Source organism: Sylvia atricapilla, chromosome 22, assembly GCF_009819655.1.
Source record: "Sylvia atricapilla isolate bSylAtr1 chromosome 22, bSylAtr1.pri, whole genome shotgun sequence".
In the NCBI taxonomy this organism is placed as follows: Eukaryota; Metazoa; Chordata; class Aves; order Passeriformes; family Sylviidae; genus Sylvia; species Sylvia atricapilla.
Genome location: NC_089161.1, coordinates 1902965 through 1923610, shown reverse-complemented (window position 1 = coordinate 1923610; position 20646 = coordinate 1902965). Strand labels below are relative to the sequence as shown.

At 44.1% G+C, this 20646-nt stretch overlaps 1 protein-coding gene across 4 annotated transcripts; it reads left to right on the top strand.

The window, feature by feature from the left end:
* The first annotated feature begins 90 nt into the window (after nucleotides 1–90).
* On the top strand, nucleotides 91–20248 carry NADK (NAD kinase). 4 transcript variants are annotated; one of them, XM_066334153.1, is made up of 12 exons: nucleotides 91–109; nucleotides 4907–5114; nucleotides 8018–8101; nucleotides 10572–10701; nucleotides 11153–11261; nucleotides 11527–11612; nucleotides 11877–11979; nucleotides 12772–12923; nucleotides 13477–13576; nucleotides 14698–14855; nucleotides 15978–16060; nucleotides 17043–20248. In XM_066334153.1, the coding sequence occupies exons 2-12, from the start codon at nucleotides 4948–4950 to the stop codon at nucleotides 17188–17190; spliced, it is 1320 nt and encodes a 439-aa protein (XP_066190250.1). In that variant the 5' UTR covers nucleotides 91–109; nucleotides 4907–4947; the 3' UTR covers nucleotides 17191–20248. The 4 variants fall into 4 exon arrangements, with proteins under 4 accessions (XP_066190250.1, XP_066190249.1, XP_066190247.1 ...); XM_066334152.1 differs by lacking the exon at nucleotides 91–109 and adding an exon at nucleotides 369–440; XM_066334150.1 differs by lacking the exon at nucleotides 91–109 and adding an exon at nucleotides 3615–3912.
* The last annotated feature ends 398 nt before the right edge of the window (nucleotides 20249–20646 follow it).

Here is a 20646-nt window from a genome sequence, read left to right as displayed (position 1 = left end):
CAAAACCAGAATGGTTTGGTAACTGAAGACTTGTTTTCTTGCTGTCATCCATCCAAGGGCTTGATCCTACCTGTGCTGAAGTTGTGACAAGGCTCCTGGTGATTTTGAGGTACTGAAACCTTTTGGGTTTTTTTCAGTTCAAGTACGGACTGGAAAAATGTTTTTTTAACATTTCATCACCTTATATCTGTACTTGAGATGGAGTGATCTTACAGAATGGCGTGGGCTGTCAAACAGTTTTGTGTCAGAAAGGGCATTTACCCGATGATGAAAGGCCTGATTAAGCTGGTGACAAGCACTGTGAGGAGATGTGAGCAGGGTACGAGGGCAGCATGAGCCAACACCCTTGGCAAAGGGCGTGGTGCGAGCTGGAGGGTAAAACAGCATCGGAGAGGAGGAGATGGTGCAGTCTGTGCCTGGGCTGAGAGGGCACAGGGGAGGTGAGACGTGTGGGATGGGGTAATTGGAACGATGGGATGGTTGGAGAGTGGGAGGTGAGACGGTGAGAGGTGAAATGGTTTGAGATGAGATGGTGAGAGGTGAAATGGCTGGAGGGATGGGATGGCTGGAGGTGAGATGGCGGTAAGTGAAATGGCTGGAGGGGTGGGATGGTGGGAGACATGAGATGGTGAGATGTAAGATGGTGGGAAGGATGGGACAGTGCCAGGTGAGCGAGGTGGGATGGTGAGAGGTGAAATGGCTGGAGAGGTGGGATGGTGGGAGATGTGGGATGGTGAGAGGTGAAATGGCTGGAGGTGAGATGCTGAGAGGTGAAATGGCTGGAGGGGTGGGATGGTGATAAGTGAAATGGCTGGAGGGGTGGGATGGTGGGAGATGTGGAATGGTGAGATGGTGATAAGTGAAATGGCTGGAGGGATGGGATGGCTGGAGGTGAGATAGTGGTAAGTGAAATGGCTGGAGGAATGGGATGGTGGGAGATGTGGGAGGGATGGGACAGTGCCGGGTGAGGAGGTGGGACGATGAGAGGTAAGGTATTTGAAGGGGTAGGACGGTGGGACATGGGATGTTCGGAAGGTTGAGCTGTTTGGAGGTAAGAAGCGGGATCGCTGCAGGGGTGGGTCGGCAGGACGGCAGAAGAGGAGGTGTGGGCTGGTGTGAGGGGTGTGGGCTGGTGTGAGGGCCTGAGACCAGTGACGGCTGAGGGATGGTCCAAGGCGCAATTCAGAGGTGTGACATGGTTGGAACTGGAGCCGTGACGGCTCGGGGTGTGAGGGGCACAGGCTGGCCCGCCGTGCCCCACGCCCACACGCCCCGCTGCCACCTCCAACACGGCCACAACCCAACACCACACCGGCCGCTACACACCCACAACCCCCCACCTCCCTCTGGCGGCTAATTACCGCTAATTAGCGCGCTAATCAGCCGGAGGCGGCCCCGCGCAGCCGCAGTGGCCGCACCTGCGCGGCCGGGCCGCGGGCTCAGCGCGCCTGCGCGGGGCGCCGGGGAGGGACGATGGAGGCGCGCAGGGTCCGCCGGCCCCGCGGCCCTCACAGCCCTCACAGCCCTCACAGCGCCCGCCGCCGCCAGCAGCGCCGCGGGGCTGGGCCCTGAGCCGCGCCGTGAGTCGGGGAGCCGGGGCAGGGCAGCGCAGCCCACGGGGACAGCGCGGCCCCGAGAGGGAGGAGCGGGTGTTCGCGTGTTGTTCGCGGTGCGCGTCGCTGTGTCCCGCCCGCGGAGCGTGTGTCCCGCTGCTCGTCCCCGCTGTGTGTCCCCTGCTCGGGCCGAGTGCCCCGTATCCCCGGGGATCCCCATGGGCAGCCCCGAGGCCGGCTCTTCCCGCAGGGCTGGAGGGCGGCTCAGCGCTGTCCGTGCCCCGCAAAGGGTTAACACACGGGCTCCTTTCGCTGCCCCGTGATGGTCACAAACCGCCTGGGTTTGGGGTGGAAATAGCATTTGGCTGTGTAATCGAATCCTAAAATTGTAACTGCTGCCCGGCTGCTGGGTTTTAATAGAGGTTTTGGTTTTCTGCGGGCACGCTGGAGTATGAAGTTCTAAACTAAACCGTCTAGCTGATGGAGTTGTTCCTTCTTTTTTATGTGTGAGAGGGGGTTTAGTGCCTTCGGGATGGAGTCCTAAGCATGTAACCTCTGCTGGAGTGCTTTATTCAGCAAAACGCGACAAAAGAAAGCTCAGCAGAGCAGAGTGATGAGGCACGCAGCGCTCTGTAGCAGTGGGACAAGAGGTTCAGTTTTGGATAGAACATTGTCCTCTTATGCCCCAAGAGAAAGTCGATCATAAAGTACAAAATGAATTTTGAATTACTGATATAATTTCTGAGAAATCAGTACAAATGCTGCAGCCTTGGAAGGGGGTTAAAGCACTTTGTCAGGATGGTCCCTGCAGTAATCCTTTAACCGGGATGATTTAGGGCAGAGCGTTTAACAGGAAAACTTTGTTATGAAAGAGCAGCTTAGAAGCACGGTCGTTATAAAATAAAATTAAATCCCTTGGCGATTTGCAGCCTTGCAGTTCCTTTGGGATGGATGTCATGGGATTGTATAAAGGTGGTTTGGGAAGTTCTGGTTCAGGGGAACATTCAGTGAAGTTAAAAATGGGAAACTACAATAGAACTGGAGTTGGATACATGTGAGAGGTGATTCACCTCGCTGCTGTGTCACCATCACAGATATTTATTGGTAGATGTTGACACTTTTCTCAGTTGTCCTTCATTCTGCAGTGCTGGACACTTAAATACTTGTTTTTCTCCTGTTGGTTTTTATTTTGGACATGATTTAAAACAGAGCAGCCTTTTCATTAGTTTGTTACCATGTGCTTAAAAGTTTTTTGGATCCAGTCCTGGAAGCTGTTCAGTGGCAGTTTTGTCTTATGTCAAGTCTGCTTATTCAATAAAGGTCTTGTGAGGGAATGTTAATTAAACAGTACATGGTGTAAGCTGTAGTTAAAACATCCTGAATTGGAAAGTATTACATGGAGGGAATATCAAGTTCTTAGGCTGTATTTAGTAGGTCTGTACACTTCTTACTTCCAGTTTTGTGCTAATCTGATTTTCTTTACTGTCAGCATCTGTCAGATGAACATTCTTCAGTCAAAGTCACATGGAAACGCATCTCGCTTATTACATAAATAATTGTTCTCTGCCTCCCTTGCTCAACCGAGGGGCACAAAATTGATGTATCACCTCGGATTGTCTAAAAAGTAAAGGTCCATTTTGCTAATCTTAGTGGGACAAAAATGGCAAGTGTGTTGCAATGGCTGTTTCCCAAGCCGTGGTTACAGGTGTCGCAGTGATGAGTAACCCCCAGATAAACACTGATACCTTCCAAGGGCAGGATGCTATAAATCATTAATGGCTGGCACTAATTGCACCTCTTTGTAGTGGTGCTCTCTTTGGGTAAGCCTAAGCTACAGCAGGAGCAAAAAGCACTTTCTAATTTGATTAGGCAGTGGTGCTGTCTCATTTAGTAATGAGTCTAAAATTACAGCTGCATTTTGTTGATGGTTTTGTTGTCTGCGAGTTGGGGTTCTGGGGGTATTGTAGGCTTTGCCCATTCTCTGGGGACTTTCCTCATTGTGTGATGATTTCCCAAGTCCATTTTAATAGACATTGCACCGATGTTTAGTTCCTCTCTCTGCAGGATGAGGTGGGAGCTTCACCCAAAGCAATGAAACCCTTGGAAAAAAACATCTGCAGATTTTTACTGATCCAGTTTTCCCCCCCACCACGTGTTGGAATCAACTGATTTGAGGAATGTGCTGTTCCTCTGGGCTGCACTCACATGGATACTATTTGTTTATGGTTTAGTGTTTGTTCATACTCTGAAAGTTGGTTTCTATTTTTATTCTGATAAGACTTCTTCTCTACTTTCTTCAAGTGACGATAAGAACTTGCCCACAAGATCTCTAGAATTTCTGCAATTATTTCAAGTTCAGGTTTTGTTTTGGTGGGTTTTTTTTAATTTACTTCTGCAAAGCTGTTCTCTAACCAGCTGTTTATATTTCATTTGTGCTGGTTGTTCGTGGAACTGAAATAGTGCACATTTGTCCTTATTTTGTCCTGTTTGTTTTGGATTGTCTCCCCAGTTTGTCAAAAATGAGTTAAGGACTTAGGTATTGTCCTCCAGCTTGTTTTTGTGTCTTCTCAGCTTGATATTAACCTCTTTTTTTCCAAGGCTGAGGCTTATAAAGGTTATTTCTGTTGCATTATCTGACAGGTTTTTTGGGTTTTTTTTTTTTTTTTTTGCTCTTAGAGTGTTCTATTTCATCTGTTCAATATATGTATCACCTCATAGGAAAATTTATCATTTTTCCTGAGCCTTGATTCCTTGGCACATATTTAAAGCTTTTCATTCTTTTCAATATCTAAAAGAAATTAATTTTATCTCTTATGTAATTGAAGACACAAATCTGTGCTGGTGTTGAAGCAACTTTGTACTGAGCCTCTCCTCAGTGTGGGAACACACTGGTCATTTTTAATTCCAGGAACTCCTGATTACCTTGAAGAATTTCCCAGATTCTTCAGAGAGGTCTTCATTAGTGTGGGTGAGCTCTAGTGTAACATGCTCCTCCAGATTTGCTTGGAGGGACTCTAAAGCACTTTAATTGCTGAAAAACAATTACAAAAACCACTGTGGGACCCTGGGAAAACTCCACCTTGGTCAGCAGTGCTTCAGGGAAATGGCTCAGAGCACTGGCTCATCTCAGCAGCAGCACTCATCTTCTGGACAAATCCAGGAGTTTCTTGATGTTAAGCACAACTCCAGTGATTTTTTGATGTTCAGCACGTTATCTGCTGAGAGAAGAAGGATTGTGTTAGCAAAGCTTCTGTTTCCCTTCGAGCCAGCTGAAGCCATAATTGGAATTTCAAGGAAAGCTCCGTTACCTTCGCCGATACTGAGAGTTTTTTTGCCTCTCCCTCTCCACGCAGGGATTGAATTTCTCTCTGGCTGAGGTTCCTTCAGCTCCAGCATGGAGATGAGTCGGGAGAAGCTGTGTGCCAGCAAGGCTGAAGGGAGCTCAGACTCTGCCTACCACTGCTCGGCGTGTCACGGCGATGAGGAGTGGGGCAGCCGGGGCCGAGCCAAGTCACGCAGTTTGTCAGCTTCACCAGCCCTTGGAAGCACCAAAGAATTCAGGTGAGGGCGCTCTCCTTCTTCCCCTTGTTGCTAAAATAGGTGAGGTTAAGTAGATTTTAATTATTTTGTTTTAATATGGCCGTGAGGGGTTCTTAAAGTGAGCCTCGGAAGGTTCAAAATGAAGGCGGGGAGTTGATTAAGAGCAGACTCAGAAGCAAAGTTTCATGGCTTGTCCAAACAAGTGTCTGCAGAGCTCAAAGTCACCAAAAATGATCAACCAACAGCAGATACAGTTCTTCAGATTTTTACACACAGTTCTTCAGATTTTTACAAAAGCTCAAGCCAGAGCTTTAGTGCTGTGTGTTAAAACCCCGTGCGTTAGGTTACATGTGGAGCAGCAAAAAGTTGTGTTTGCAGACGGTTTCAGAGCAGTGAGAAACACCCATTCTTTATTTGGACCAAAGTTCTGATCTCATTGCAAGGCTCCTGTCATGTGCACAGGGTGGGTAGAACTTTTGATTTGGTGATCTTTGGACCCGCTGTAAATATTGAACGGAGAGCAGGGGCAGAACGCCGAGTCTTGATCTTGTGGGAGGCACAGCAGGACTTCACCTTCCTTGTGCTGTGACTGTCCCTAAAACATGGACAGAGCCATGAGAGAGCTGCTCAGCAGATGGAATTTCTGTTCAGAGCTCCTGCTTTGCTGCTGGTAGGAACGTTCTTGGGAGGCAGGAGCACACACGGGTGAGGCTGAGGAGCACAGGGGGTGGCTTTGTAGTGAAGGGAGGTGAACTAAAAGCCTTGAAAAGTTGGGGAAATAACTGCTCTGTGTTTGTTGTTCAGTGTATTTGATGCTCCTGGGCAGTGTTTTCTGAGGGCTGTGCTCTGTGGTAGCCCTGGTAAATGTAAGATTTGATATTTAAACTGTGCTGTAAAACTGGTGGTTTTCCCTTCTCTACTCAAACCTTTCAGTCCATCTGCAGAGAAGACCATGCTGTCTAAATTTTTGTGTATGATTTTCTAGCTAAACAGCTGCATTTTCAGCCAGAAGGGCTCTGTCCTGTTGCGGGTTTGAATCAGGGATTAATTGCTTCTGAGTTTTTCCCTTCATTAGGATTATTGTTCTGCAGTCATTCACTGGCTGTCTTCATTCACTTCAGACCAAAATTGTCTCAAGGCATTTTGCAGGCTGTCAGGAAGTGCTGCTCTCAGGCTTCTTCTGTGCTGCTCAGCTCCCAGGTAGCTGCCCAGCTGCTGGGAACTGATAAGTAGATTTCCTTAAAAGATGAATAATTTTCAGGGCACTGCTGCTCATTCTTAGCAAAAGCAGCCTGACTATGAGGAATTTGAAATTCTGTTCGCTCAAGCACTTTATTGAGCACTAATAAAACCAAGTGAAATCTCGGGGAAAATTTGCACCAGTTATTAAATTTGGCTTGCAGAGGAAAGTCTTGGAATGTCCTGAAGGTCAGACATGGATATTTAATGCCTCAAATGGGAACAGAATTTGGCCAATTACTGGGAGTGGCATCGACTAATGACCTGTGTTGGGAGAAACCAAAAATTACAGTTATCTGGGAGAAGCTGGAGTGAAGCAAGAAGTGGGAGGGGATGCTGCCAGGATGTTATTTAACCATGCTAATGCCAAGGGTAATTGTTCACAAGTAGATAGAGACTTATCAGCCCTTTGCCCATACTGACACAGTAATCTCTTGTTATGTCAGTTCTTGCTCATTTTTCTGTTTTAAATAAATAAAGCAAACTTTATAAAACACTTAGTAATGCTCTTATCTGGCTTGGTCAGTCATGCCTGGACTTAAAGATGGAAAAGAAATTTTACTGGTTTTGTTACTGGAATTCAAACCTTCAACTGGCATATTTTATTAGGCAAGGAACAAATAAGATGTTTCTGTTGTTCCTTAATTATATGTTTAACCTGTGATCTGGTTTTGATTTTTATTAGATTTCTGAGGGTTTTTTTAGCTCTGGGAGTGAGTCATCAGGCTGGTCTGAGCTTCTTTGTAACATACAATGGAAGGCACCAGCAGTGATGATTGTTACAAGCAAGATGTGATTGAATTAAGCCCAGGAAAGAAATGTTTCCCCCTTCTTTATAATGGAATAATTCTAATAGCAGTCACATAATGCTTCAGCAGTTCCATGACTTGAGCGAGTTGTGCTCCCAGTTCCAGCTTTGCTGGAGGAGTTTGAGAGGGAGGTGAGGCAGAGGAGTTCCAACTTTCTCTGGATAACCTCATCCTGGAGCCAGGAATAACCCTTTGTCCTGGTGGATTCGATTTTGAGGATGAATGACACCTCAGAGCCCCTGTTTGTGTGAAGACAAAGATTTTATTACAGAAATAAATGGGGGGGAAATAGCAATTTCTTTTCAGCCTGGTCAGAATTGCAGCCTGATACTGGAGATAGAAATCTCCATCTGCCTTAGACTTAAAGAATGTTTGATTAATTTATTAAGGGTATTTAAATGACCAAGGCACACATCACTGTGACTTCACCATGCCAAAAACATCTGAAGGTGTTGGAGAGCTCCTTGTGAATGTTTGTCAAGTCACACACTGGGAAACCCAATGTCTGTACAATCCCTGCCCTCAGTGAGCACTCACTGAGCTGTTTTAGCTGTATTTATACCAGGTTCAGTCATTCTTAAAAATCTGCTTTTTGATCAGGTGTAGCTTTGAGAAACACAGAATAAAAGTGTTGTTCTTGTGGCTGCAGCAGTGAAACTGGTGTCACTTAGGAACTGCTGCAGCCACTGGAAATGTGAGAGCTGATCTGTAAAATTACCCTGCCTGGGAAGCACTCAGGTAGGTTTAAGAAATGCACTTTGCCCTGTATTGCTTTTGTGCAGCTGGTTCAAGGGAGGGTTTGGTGTTTGAGCAGCCAGGCAGCCCTGGTTTGTCACCACATCTTTCTCACTCACTGAATGTTTTCTGTGCCTTCAGGAGAACACGTTCCTTGCATGGACCATGCCCAGTGACCACGTTTGGACCAAAGGCCTGCATGCTGCAGAATCCTAAAACCATTATGTGAGTACTCATCCCACCAGTGGCACTGTGCTCCTTCTGTGGCCAGGAAAACCACTTTGCTTTTACACTGATTCCACGGTTTTTTCACCCCCTAATCGGACCTGTTTGCATTTTTACCTGATATTTAGAGGTTTTCATGTTGATTGCCGTCCTGGGGTCAGCTTTGCCAAGTTGGCATGGTCTGCAACCCAGAGTTTGGTGTCTAAAATGGCAACTCTCATATTTCCAAGTCAGTCAAGATTCTGGGCACCACAAGGGGAGGGAGAGGAACTGTTCTGTGTGCTGTGAAATCTGAGGGAAGCCTTCTCCTTCCCTCCCTTGGTGATGGTGTTTGAATTTGTTCTTTGAATTTTTGTGTTTGGTCTCTGGCACTTGCAGTTAAAGCAAGTTTGCTTTTAGACTGTTGATAAATGTGGAAATAAGGGCTAATTTCTGCTCAGTGGGCAAATAAACATTTTAATTTTGTAGGTTGGGTGACATAACTTTCTACACCAGGTGTTATATACTTAATAAATGGGGTCTTGACTTGGCCAGGTGAGGAATTTCAGGGTTTAACCAAGGTAGTGGTCTCTATTTTTGGGCACAGAGAACCTGTGGCTGCCCCACTTGGAAGTGTCTGAGGTTGGATGTGGCTTGGAGCCACCTGAGATGGTGGAAGATGGGACTGGATGGGCTTTAAGACCCTTCCAACCCAAACCATTCCATGATTTTTGCCCCTTTTAAAAAAATTCTATTTAATTGCTCTTTCAGTTAACTCTAAGATACTGCAGTCAGCATTTATTTGCCTAAATACCTACCTCTGTAGATTGTAACCTTCCTGGTGATATCCAACCCTTTCCTGGAAAATTGTAACACAAATCCCTCCCTTTGGCAGCTCAGAGCTTCCTCATTCTCCCCGGGTGCTGTAAAGAGCCCTGGGGTGCTGCAGTGCAGCTGAAAGCCAGCCCAGATTGTGTTTACCCACCTGACCTGGGCAATTGCTCCTCCCAGGGGCTGGCCAGGGCCGGGGATATAAGGACAGGGATGAGGTTGTGCCAGGGAAAAGCTTGGGCAGGCAGAGCTGGGAGCAGGGCTGCACCCAGGCTGCTCAAGGCAGGGGCTGTTTGAAAAGCAAATTGTGAATTGCTTTTACTGCACACGAGGTTTTGTGGGTTTTAAAAACAAGCAGAACCTTGTTGGTGTGGTTTTTTTTCCCCTCTCTGCAGTGGGTTATTTTGTTAAACTCTCCTCACTGGAGGGATTATTTTTTTAACAGAAAATAGTTATATTTTATATTCAGGTTTGAGTTAGGGGAGGTTGAGTGTCTCTTTCAATACAACCAGCAGCTCTAGAATTTGCAAACCTGCTTTTTGATGAGCAGATGAATTGAATGAATGCTCAGTGAAAAAAGGATCAGGGGCTTGTGCTCTTGAGAGAAGGAGAAATCAAATACCAGTTTGTTTTTCTTGAAATGGGATTTTCTTTATGAAACCTTCCCTCGAAGATCTGGAATACAAGTTTGACACCGGATTTTTTGTAAAGCCTCACAGCTTTTTTATCAGAACTGATTGAAATCTTCAACAGAAGAAAAAAACATTTCTCAGGGAAAAATGTATTTTTCTGAGGTTGCAGTTATTAGTGATAAAAGCCTCAGCCTTTTATTTTATTTGGAGCTGTTGCATTTGCCTGAGCCCTGGAAAGAAACATGAAGATCTTAAAGCAAGTTATGAATAACTTTTCATTCGGTAGAACTGCATGGAATGGGTGAGTACAGCTGAAACAGGGTGACTGGCTTTGGTTTGAATGAAGTTGGTGCCAGTTCTGGGTTTATTCAGTGCTACAACCCCTAGTTCTTGTCAGCATTTATTGATATTAGAGCCCTGCATTAACCTTTAGCTTCTGCTGTCTTTGTATCTCAAATATGAGCACTGAAATAAAATGGATTTTAAATTTCCATAAAGCTGTTTGACTTAGAGTATTGGATGGGGAAAAAAAATTATGCTGTGACTTTTTCAGATCCTCTAATTGAATATTTCTGCTTTGGGTCAGCACTGAGACAGGAGGAAGGCAGCACTGTGGGGTCAGACAGTTGAGGAACTTGATCTGAGAGTTTTTGTGGTTGTTCTCAGGACAGCAAGGACCAGAAGTATTATTTCTGTGTTATCACCTGCACGTAGCAAAGCTCAGAAACACCACTGCAATGTGAATTATTGTCTTTCCTTCTGAAACATCACTGCAATGTGAATTATTGTCTTTCCTTCTGAAACATCACTGCAATGTGAATTATTGTCTTTCCTTCTGAAACATCACTGCAATGTGAATTATTGTCTTTTCCCTCACAAACATTACTGCAATGTGAATTACTGCCTTTATCTGCCTGCTGTGTAGGGCTGTGTGATCTCCACACTGGAGGATGTATTTTTATTTGTACCAGGTCAGAAAGGTGTCAGACCAACCTGTGGTGATGTTTGGGGGTTTTTTTGTCCCCCAGGCACATTCAGGATCCAGCAAGCCAGCGGTTGACATGGAACAAACCTCCCAAGAGTGTCCTTGTGATTAAGAAGATCCGTGATGCCAGTCTGCTGCAGCCCTTCAAAGAGCTCTGTATGTACCTCACCGAGGTGAGAAAATACAAATTACACCTCAGCTCCTCTCTCCCTCTCTGCAGAATGTGTGCAAACAAATCTTTATGCCAGCTGCCACTGGGTGTACTAGAATTTGTGCAGAAATTAAGATCAGTATGAAGCTCAAAACTAAAACTGTTAAAGTAAAAGCTTCCATTCTGTTTGCAGTTCTAGTTTACAGGAATGGGATATAAAAAGCTTAAACCTCCAAGCCTTGAGAAAACACAGCAATGTTGCTCTGTCATATAATCTATAAGCCAAGCTTTAATTTCTTAAGTGGTCTGTGCATGCTGCAAAATTCTCATTAGGATCAGACCACACATTAAAACCACCCAGCAGATGCAGAACACTACTGTAAATATTATTTATATGTGTTAAATTAAATGGAGATTATGGAGAGAGTCAAGTGTGTTGTTAAGTGCCCCACAAGCTTATTTTGTCTCTCCAGGAGAACAACATGATAGTGTATGTAGAAAAAAAAGTATTGGAAGACCCTGCTATAGCTAATGATGAGAATTTTGGACCAGTGAAGAAAAAATTTTGCACCTTCAGAGAAGGTATGGAAATGATTTCTTGAAAGGACAATTGGAGTGTAATTTTTTTTTTTTTGTCTAGGTGTTTTCTTAGTTGTTGGGCCAATTTGTAACACTTTTGTGTCTTTTGCAGACTATTGTTGTTAGATCCTAGTTGTGCTTTTTTATATATATATATTTATATATTTGCGTGCTGCAAATTGTAATTTGTCTTCCTATTTTTTTGTTAGGAAGTTAAGATTGTGGATACAATTGAATTCAAACCTTTTTATTTCAATGTTGCTCCTAGACTATGATGATATCTCCAATCAGATAGACTTTATCATATGCCTGGGAGGAGATGGGACCTTACTTTATGCTTCTTCACTTTTCCAGGTTGGTTTGATGGGAAATAGACCAATTAGCCTTTTTTTTTGAAGTATTTAAAAGTGCATTTTCCCCCCTATTTGTTGTTGAGCTCAGCATTTGTCTTTTGTTCTTCATTCCCTCTTTTTTTTTACCTTGTGAAAAGAATGCCAAATGTGTTTTTTTGTTAAGCACAGTTGAAGTTTCATCAATAGTCACAATATTTACAGGCAAATAGTTGAAGTATGGATTGCTTTGACTGAGTAGCTTTAAAACTCTTTTCTTTATTGATAGGGTAGTGTACCTCCAGTTATGGCTTTTCATCTGGGATCCCTTGGATTTCTTACTCCATTTAATTTTGAGAATTTTCAGTCCCAAGTCACTCAGGTTATAGAAGGTAAATTTAAGGGGACAAGGTGTGGTGTTTGTTTGTTACTTTTTCTTAATCAACTCTTTTAGGTTGGCCCTTAAGGTTTGAAACTTGAGAAATGTGTCTGAAATTAAGAGAAATCTTAAATGTGTCTTAAATTAAGAGAAGCTTTGCATTGCATTGACCCATCCAGTGCTGCTCTCTGTACTGCTCTGTAAAGGAAAAGGGATAAGAAATTACCTTATGGAGTAAATAAATGTAAGATAATGCAGAATTTATGTTAAATGGCAACTAAGCACGGAAATAAAGTGCAGTGTTTAAATGCTGAAAAGTCAGGCAAATAAAATACTTGAGGAAATAAATTCTTTGTTTCTTTAGCATGAGGCTATTTGAGTTGCATCCAAAGTAGATTCCTGAAAAGATGTATAAAACTCTCACTAGAATGGTATCTTTAAATACATGTTTCTAATGCTTTAGTTTTCTTTAAGCTTAGCTTTTGTCTTACTGAGGATCACTTGAACCCAACAGTGTTTTCCCATTTTAGTCATGTGTATCTAAAATTTAAAATTGCTTTTTACATAATGAGAAAAGTGGGAAGGAACTGGCTTGAAACTTGACTTTGATTTTTGCTCGTTGCTACTAAAAATCAGTTTTGAGCTTCGGCCAAGTGTAGCCAATTATGTTGTGAATGAAACTGGGAATGTTGAAAGCTCAGGAATAGATGGATGGCATTTCACAGAGCCTGTTAGTCATTGCTGGGGTTATTTCCTGTGCCAGCATTCTCATTTTTGGTGTGTTTTGCCTGTGTCTCCCCTCCAGGCAATGCAGCTCTGGTTCTCAGGAGCAGGCTCAAGGTGAAGGTGGTGAAGGAGCACAGGGAGAAAACCACAGTGCAGAATGGGATTGAGGAAAATGGAGTCGTGTCTGCAAACCTGGAGAAAGAAGTGGGCAAGCAAATTATGCAATATCAGGTCAGAGGGCAAAACAAGGCGAAAGAACCAATCTGTTGTTTGGAATTTGTACTTATTTCATTAAAACTCTCCCCCAGCAGTGTGGGGCTGGTCCTTGCTGCCCCAGCTCAGTGTGTTCTAAATGCTGAGGGACTGCTGCACACGTTCCCTTTGTGCAGAGGTGCTAATCTCATCTTTTGCTCTAGAAATAATTGCACAGAATTGTTTAGGCTGGGAAGTATCTCCAAGCTTGAGTCCAACCTTTCATCTATTTTGAAAACAAAGCAGTAGTTCTAAAGTCAGACACGTCACCAAACGTCAGTCACACCAAACGTTTTTATAAATGAGAAGAAAAACCCTGCACATGGTTAGTGACCAGCTCCTGGGACTAATTCTTAACATCTCAAAACTTCAGCTAGCACTCAACAGGACAAAAGTGTAAAGAGACTTTAACTTGTAGTTACCAAATCAGCACCAATTTTTAGGAGATCTAGAAAACCTGTTCTGTTTTTGACATTTATTTCGTTGCCAAGGCAGCAGCAGCAGGCTGGGGTAATGTTTGGTGTCGTGGCAGGTCCTGAATGAAGTCGTGGTGGATCGTGGCCCTTCCTCCTACCTGTCCAACGTGGATGTGTTTCTGGATGGACACCTGATAACCACGGTGCAAGGAGATGGTGAGTGCTGCTGGAGCTGGCAGAAAACCCTGCAGGATTTTCTCTCATGGAAACAGAGCTCCAGTTCACTGCTGACAGCAAACACAAGTGTGCAAAGAGTTGGGTGTGTTCATTCCCACAGTGAAGCTTTAGGTGCTGAAGGATTTTGTTCATGGGCATGCAGGGGCAAGCAGCTCTTTTTTGGGGTATTGTATTTCAGGGTAAAGGTAAGAAATAGCTCAGAAAAGATTGGCCTGCATATCTGGGGTTTGCTGAAGGCAAACAGTCTCGACTCCTGAATGACAGGAGTTAATCTTTAAAGCTCTTACCCTTAAAGAAAAAAATGAAAGTCACTATTACAAAATTGTGCAACCTGAGTTTGTGCAACTTCTGAAGCCACGTGGCAGAGTCAGGGAATTTCTCACTTTGTGTGTGTTGGGCTGCAGTTGAGCTGTGAAATCCAACGGGAGAGGTTCACTTTCCTTGGATGGGAAGTGGTCATGTCCCCCAGGGCCATCCCTGGTTATTAAAGCTGCTGTCACTGTCCTGTTTGCTGTCCCCAGGGGTCAGGGTGGGATGTTTCAGTGTCCCCCAGAGCCATCCCTGGTTGTTAAAGCTGCTGTCACTGTCCTGTTTGCTGTCCCCAGGGGACAGGGTGGGATGTGTTGGTGTCCCCCAGAGCCATCCCTGGTTGTTAAAGCTGCTGTCACTGTCCTGTTTGCTGTCCCCAGGGGTGAGGGTGGGATGTTTCAGTGTCCCCCAGAGCCATCCCTGGTTCAGTTCTGATGGCCTGTCCTGTTTGCTGTCCCCAGGGGTGAGGGTGGGATGTTTCAGTGTCCCCCAGAGCCATCCCTGGTTCAGTTCTGATGGCCTGTCCTGTTTGCTGTCCCCAGGGGTGAGGGTGGGATGTTTCAGTGTCCCCCAGAGCCATCCCTGGTTCAGTTCTGATGGCCTGTCCTGTTTGCTGTCCCCAGGGGACAGGGTGGGATGTTTTAGTGTCCCCCAGAGCCATCCCTGGTTGTTAAAGCTGCTGTCACTGTCCTGTTTGCTGTCCCCAGGGGACAGGGTGGGATGTTTTAGTGTCCCCCAGAGCCATCCCTGGTTGTTAAAGCTGCTGTCACTGTCCTGTTTGCTGTCCCCAGGGGTGATCGTGTCCACGCCGACCGGCAGCACCGCGTACGCCGCTGCGGCAGGAGCCTCGATGATCCACCCCAACGTCCCTGCCATCATGATCACCCCCATCTGCCCCCACTCCCTGTCCTTCAGACCCATTGTGGTTCCTGCTGGAGTGGAACTCAAGGTTGGTTTCTGTCCTTTTATTTCTCCTCCTGGATTAAAAACTTCCACAGGAATGTGAGGAGGGTGGAAAGTGTCGCGTGGCTCCTGCTGCTTCTCACTTGGAGCAGGGTCAGATCAAGTCTGGCTCAAGATTGTGGCTTTCTTTAGAAGAATTTACCCTCCAGTGGGATACTTTGCACTTTTCCAACTGGATTGTAGCTCTGTAGCATTCTACAAAATGGGAATTCCTACATTTGTATTCCGAAAAATGTTCCATGATCTTGGCTGAAGTGCCTGGAAATGATCAGTGCTGAAGGGAATCAAAATTCTTCTGTCATACAGAAATACTGCAGGTCTTAAGGATAAACTGGTAGCATTATCTGCAACTCAGTATTTAGCTTTTGTTAATGTTGTCTTGCAGAAAAGAGACATTTAATAGCTGACTATAAAATGGACTTGGTGAATGGGTATTCTGAACAAATATTCTTGTGCAAGGAAGAACCCTTTTCAGCTTTTGTCTCTGTTACCAACCTGTTGAAGTGGGGAGGGAGCTGATTTGGAAGGACTCCTGGGGATGTTAGAGGATTAGCATTGAGAAATGAGTGTGTTCTGGACTTTTTGTTCCTGTTTTACCACATAAATTCAGTGTTTATTCATGGCACTGCTCTCAGCCTACACTTTCATGTCAGTGGGTGTTACTGGCCAGTGGATAAGTCTTTTAATAGGAGTGTATGTTAAATAGGAGCCAAACCTCCTAAATTTGGCAGCTTTGGATTCATTATGTATTAAAATCTATTTTTCTAGATTGCCTTCATTATTTTTCTTGAAGGAAAAGCTAAGTCAGCTTCTGTAACTGAATTAAAGTTACAGAAACTGAACTGGCTGGAATAACTGGTGGGTTATGACCTTGTGCTTATAAAAAGGGGATTTAGTGCATGTAGAAAAACACATGTTAATAAAGAGAAAATTCAGGTTTGGAGCTTGAGTGGTGTTAGTGCACTGCTGCCATGGACAGCTGAGGAATTCCAGTGCAACTGTGGAGTTCCAAAGACTCAGTTCTGCACTCTGAGGGAGGATGGAGGAGGTGTTTGTTCTGTGCTCTTGAATTTTGGACCTGAAGTTCAGCTGATTCCTGTTTTTGCAGATTATGCTCTCCCCAGATGCCAGGAACACGGCGTGGGTTTCCTTTGATGGAAGGAAGAGGCAGGAAATATGCCATGGAGACAGGTCAAACCTTTTTTCTGATTGTATTATCTCTAAGTATAGAAAATCCTGATTCATGCAGCCCTCTCATTCTCTAACATCTGCCAAAAGGGGTTTTGGCAATGAAGGAAGAAGCTTTTATAAACCTTAACACCTTCTAGAGCACAAACTGCACTAAAAGGATTTAGTTTCTAACTTGAGTTTTTAGATCTTCCCATAAAAGCCAGTGAAATGTTCAGACTCTGTAAACATTTCATGCTTGGCAAGGAAGATGGGCATATCTTTAGAAAACTCTGTAATTTTTAACTTCATGATAAATCTTAGGAATTCTAAAAGATAGAAACCAGCAGGAGCTGCCTGTGAGCATAGGTGCTGGAAAACTCCATGTGGATTAAACTGGGTTAACTGGGAGTGGTTGTGGTCACCTGCTCTGGCCTTGAGTGAGCAGAAAGGGTGTGAAATCCCTCAGTTTTGAGTTCAGGATGGAGGTGATGAAAGGCAGCTCTGAGGAGGGGATTGGCACATTTGTTATTCAAGATGTCCTTTTTTTCCTCTTGGCCCACACAAGTTGCCATGAAGGAAAATGTACAGCTGGTGCAACCCTCCATCCTGAACAGGTTTTATTTCCTCTGAGCTTGGATCATCTATAAAGGAGTTCAGGAGTGCAAAGATAAGTAAAGTAAAGACTCAAACACAAGCTTTGGCCCTTGGTTACACTCTTAAGCAACAAACCCAAGGATTCCAAACTTAAAACCAAGAGGCCAAGGTGGTGCTTTGGTTTTCCTTTGTCCCTGTGTGGGTGATGCCACGGAGGGCTTCACAGACCTGTCACAGGGAGTGTCCCCAGAGCTCTGCTCATTACTCAAATCCCAGCTGAGTCCAGCTGTAGTTGTGCTCACAGAAAGCTGTTTCCTGGCAGTGAATCGTGGCTGTGCAGGGTGGTGGGGACAGGCTGGGGTTTTGCTCACAGTTGCTGGCCCTGCCTGACTGCCCTGTGCTGTTGCAGTATCAGCATCACTACCTCTTGCTACCCTCTGCCCTCCATCTGCTTCCGAGAGCCCGTCAGCGACTGGTTCGAGAGCTTGGCCGAGTGCCTGCACTGGAACGTCCGCAAGAAGCAGAACAACTTCGCCGTGGAGGAGGAAGAGTTCTGAGCGTCCAGAACTCTGAGATGTCCGTCCCATCAGCAGGGGATGGGCTGGTGGCAGTGCCACGGGGCAGAATCTCCCTCTCCCTCTGGATTTCGGAGCTCTGGGTGCGGGCGCTGCCTCGCGCTCCGCGGTTTTTATCCCTCGGATGATGTGGGTTGGGGAAAGGGTTGTGCTCCTTCCTGCCCACCCAGAGCAGGAGTGGAAGGCTCTGATGGTTCTGCTCCACAGCGAGTTTCCTTCCCCATGAGAGTGGATTCTTCCTGACTGCCATCAAAAACCACATCTGCAGATTTGATTGTAACCTCTGACTTACCAGTTCCATGGTAGGCTGAATGTAGCTACGCCAGGGAAAAGTGGCAGCAGAAAAGTGGCATTAAAATCTCGTTTCATTTGATAGGTTTGTAACTCCATTTAACACTACTAGGAACAGAAAAGCTCTGAGAAGTTTTCTTTAAAAAAAAAAAAAAAAGCTCCTCTTTGTTATCTTAAATACCCCTTACCCAGAAAACACTTTCTTTCTTAAAAGTGTGATAACACTGAAGAAACACCCACAGAGGATGTTTTTTATTAATAGATGGAGTTAGTAATAAAAAGTATATATTTTTTATATATACATTTCTCTCTCTCGTGCCCATTTGAGCAGTGGTTGACCCTTGGCTGTCAGCACTGTGGAAATACCCACAAACAGCAGGGATGAGCATTAATTATTACAGGTTTCTTTGGGTTTGTAGCTGAGCTAATTCACAGCTCTGCACTTCCTCTTGGTGGGAATCATCCATGTCTTGGTTTTTTTCTTATTATTTTTGTTTGATTCCCTGGGATAAGTGGTAGCATTAGAGACTATCATGTTTAAAAAAAAAAAAATAATAATTCTCCAAGTGTTCAAGAAGAATCTGGACTTCAGTTGCTACTGAATTCTAGTCCCACTGCTGTCCTGAAGAAAATATCCTGTTCTAGATCCTGAATGCCCTCAACTTCCATGGAGACCTTCCAACTCTTGGTGCTGAGTAATCCAGGATGGGATTCTGCATTGGTGGGCTGGAGAAATGAGAGAACACATTCCCAGTGGAGTAGCAATGGTGCCTTCAGCACACTCAAGATACTCTTAAGTCTCACATTTATGGTTTTTTTTAAGATGCTTTCAAACATTTCTAACTTCTCTCTGTACATATTTTAATGTATGTGCTTTTATGAAAGAACAACAACAACAAAAAAAAAAACCAACAGAAGAACTGGTTGGGGGAAAAAAAAAAGGGTTTGTGCTGTACTTTAACTGCAAAATAGCAAACCCAAGGATAATGTTTACATTTATGTTCTCTGTGGTGCAGTCTCTTGATCATCTTATCCAAACTTCAGCATTTTCAAGTCTTGCTGCATCGCTCACTGAAGGAAGGGACAGGAGCTGTTCAATGCCTGTGGCAGAACGTTGCCAAGGAATGAATTCACTGCCCGAGGTGGGATTTCCATGGGAAAAGGAGTGAGAATCTCTGCTGAACTTTTCATGATTGTCTTACGTTGTTTTCTGTGGTCCAAAGTGGAAGTGGGAAATGGGTTCATTTCCAAACTCTGCCTGACCTGTTGTCCTCTGCTGGTTTCAATAATGTCTCATCCCTTTTGGATGCTGCCCTGGGCTGAGTTCCTGAGATTGCAGGTGAGAGCACTTTTCCAGAAAAGAGAAGCAAACTCTTGGGTAACGATTTGAATCACAATGAAAGCGTGTTCATATAAATTAACACTTGGTTTGTACATTTTGTAAAATAGAATATTGGTTTGGTTTGGTCAAAACCAGATGGATTTTTGGGATATCTTGGAGAATATCCAGAGAGCTTTTGGGATTTCTCTTTCACTTGAGTCTGCAAGTAATTGTTTTATCACTGTTTTGAAGCTGCTTTTACGGGTTTCCTATGTGGAGTATTCAGTTATTTGATAACTGGCTACTTTTTGAACTAGAGAAAGTGTCAGGCTTTTTGCTTTGAAACTATTTTATTTAAACATGCAATAATTGAGAGAAAGGAACAGGGTATGGTGTCTAGAGAAAGGTGTGGATGAGTGGAGAACGAGCGGTTCTAGGCACACTGGAGAGTGGAAAATCATTTTGCAGAGGTGAAATGATTTATGAGCCTTATCTAGTATTTTTTTAAAGATAAAACTATATTCAGCACTTTTTATTTATGCTTTTTATAATAGTAAAGCTATTCTTGACTAAATGGCCGAACTTTTAATTTTCAAGAGTGCACAGGTAATTAAATCTGTAATCAAAGTGTACTGAACTACTTTAGATCTACGTTAGGGGTTGGCTTGAAATTTCTTCTTTCAATTCATCACCTCCTGCAGTTGCATTGCTGGCTCTGAGGCTGCTGCAGTTTGGCTTGTGTGGAATTGCTGCTGAAAAAGGCATTTTCTGGGTGGCTGCAGGGACTCAGTGACTCCAGTCCTGAGTTTTCCTCCAAAAGCTGCCTTGATTCTCCCTGGCCCAGCTGCTTCCACAGCCTGGGCTGTGTTAATACATCACAAACTTTATCTGAGTGTACAAAGTCCCTTTCCAAGGCTTTTTAATCTGCAAACTGCAGGAGAGTGAAGCTGGAGCAGCCTTGGAGTTCTGCATTTGAGTTGCTCCAGGAGTGGGGGAGCTGAACCAGAAAAAAAATAAAAGCTGGAATGCACCTCACTTTATTGGCAATAAAACCTCATTTTGCTGATGTAGCTTATTCAGAATAACTTGGTCAAACTGTGCTAAAAAAGGGGGGGGGTTTGCTGATTAAGAGTTTTTAATAAAAGGGTTTGTAACTCACTGGCACCTACAAATCCTTTCATCAAAGGGCAAAAATTTGGAAGCTGGGGAATTAATTTGGTTTTTTTTAAAAGAGAAAAAAAGCTGTCCTCTGGTAGAAATTGGAGATGTTGTTACCAACTGTAGTAGGGAATAAAGCAGTGTACTGAATTTTTAAAAGATGAAAAATCCTGTTACATATTGTTAACACATTGAAAACTTGGTTTTAAATATTGTTGAGAAACAAAGTATTTTTCAATCCTTTCAATAAAACCTTTTTGTAAAGTTGGATCGGTCGCTTTGCCCTTTGACTGGGGAGAACATGAAATTGGGAATTCCCAAAAAGTTGCTTGGAGTTGTATGGGGTTTGACGCTTCTTGTGGGACAGTGGCTTCTGTTTTCTGGGAATACACCCAAGGCTTCTTTGAATGGCTGATATCAGGTTTTCCTCAAAAGTCTCAAAATAATTGCTGGATTTGCTGTGCAAGTTGAAACAAATCTTGTGTACAACCAACTGGGACACATTAAAGAATTGTTTTTAAAGGCCCAATAGTAGAACTTTGAGGAAAGAAATAAGAGCAGTGCTGGTCAAATAATCTGATAATTTAATATCCAGGAAATTTAGGATTAAAAATGGGGTTTAAATGCCTGTGGCATGTTCTGATGAAGTTCTAGACGTTTCTCCCATG

What these genes read in the sequence shown, in the direction of transcription:
- NADK (XM_066334153.1), top strand. Translation starts at nt 4,948, where the DNA reads ATGGAGATGAGTCGGGAGAAGCTGTGTGCCAGCAAGGCTGAAGGGAGC. An exon ending in ATTTTGCACCTTCAGAGAAG is followed by an intron (nt 11,262 to 11,526) that starts GTATGGAAATGA and finishes TGTTGCTCCTAG; the next exon opens with ACTATGATGATATCTCCAAT. An exon ending in ATGCTTCTTCACTTTTCCAG is followed by an intron (nt 11,613 to 11,876) that starts GTTGGTTTGATG and finishes CTTTATTGATAG; the next exon opens with GGTAGTGTACCTCCAGTTAT.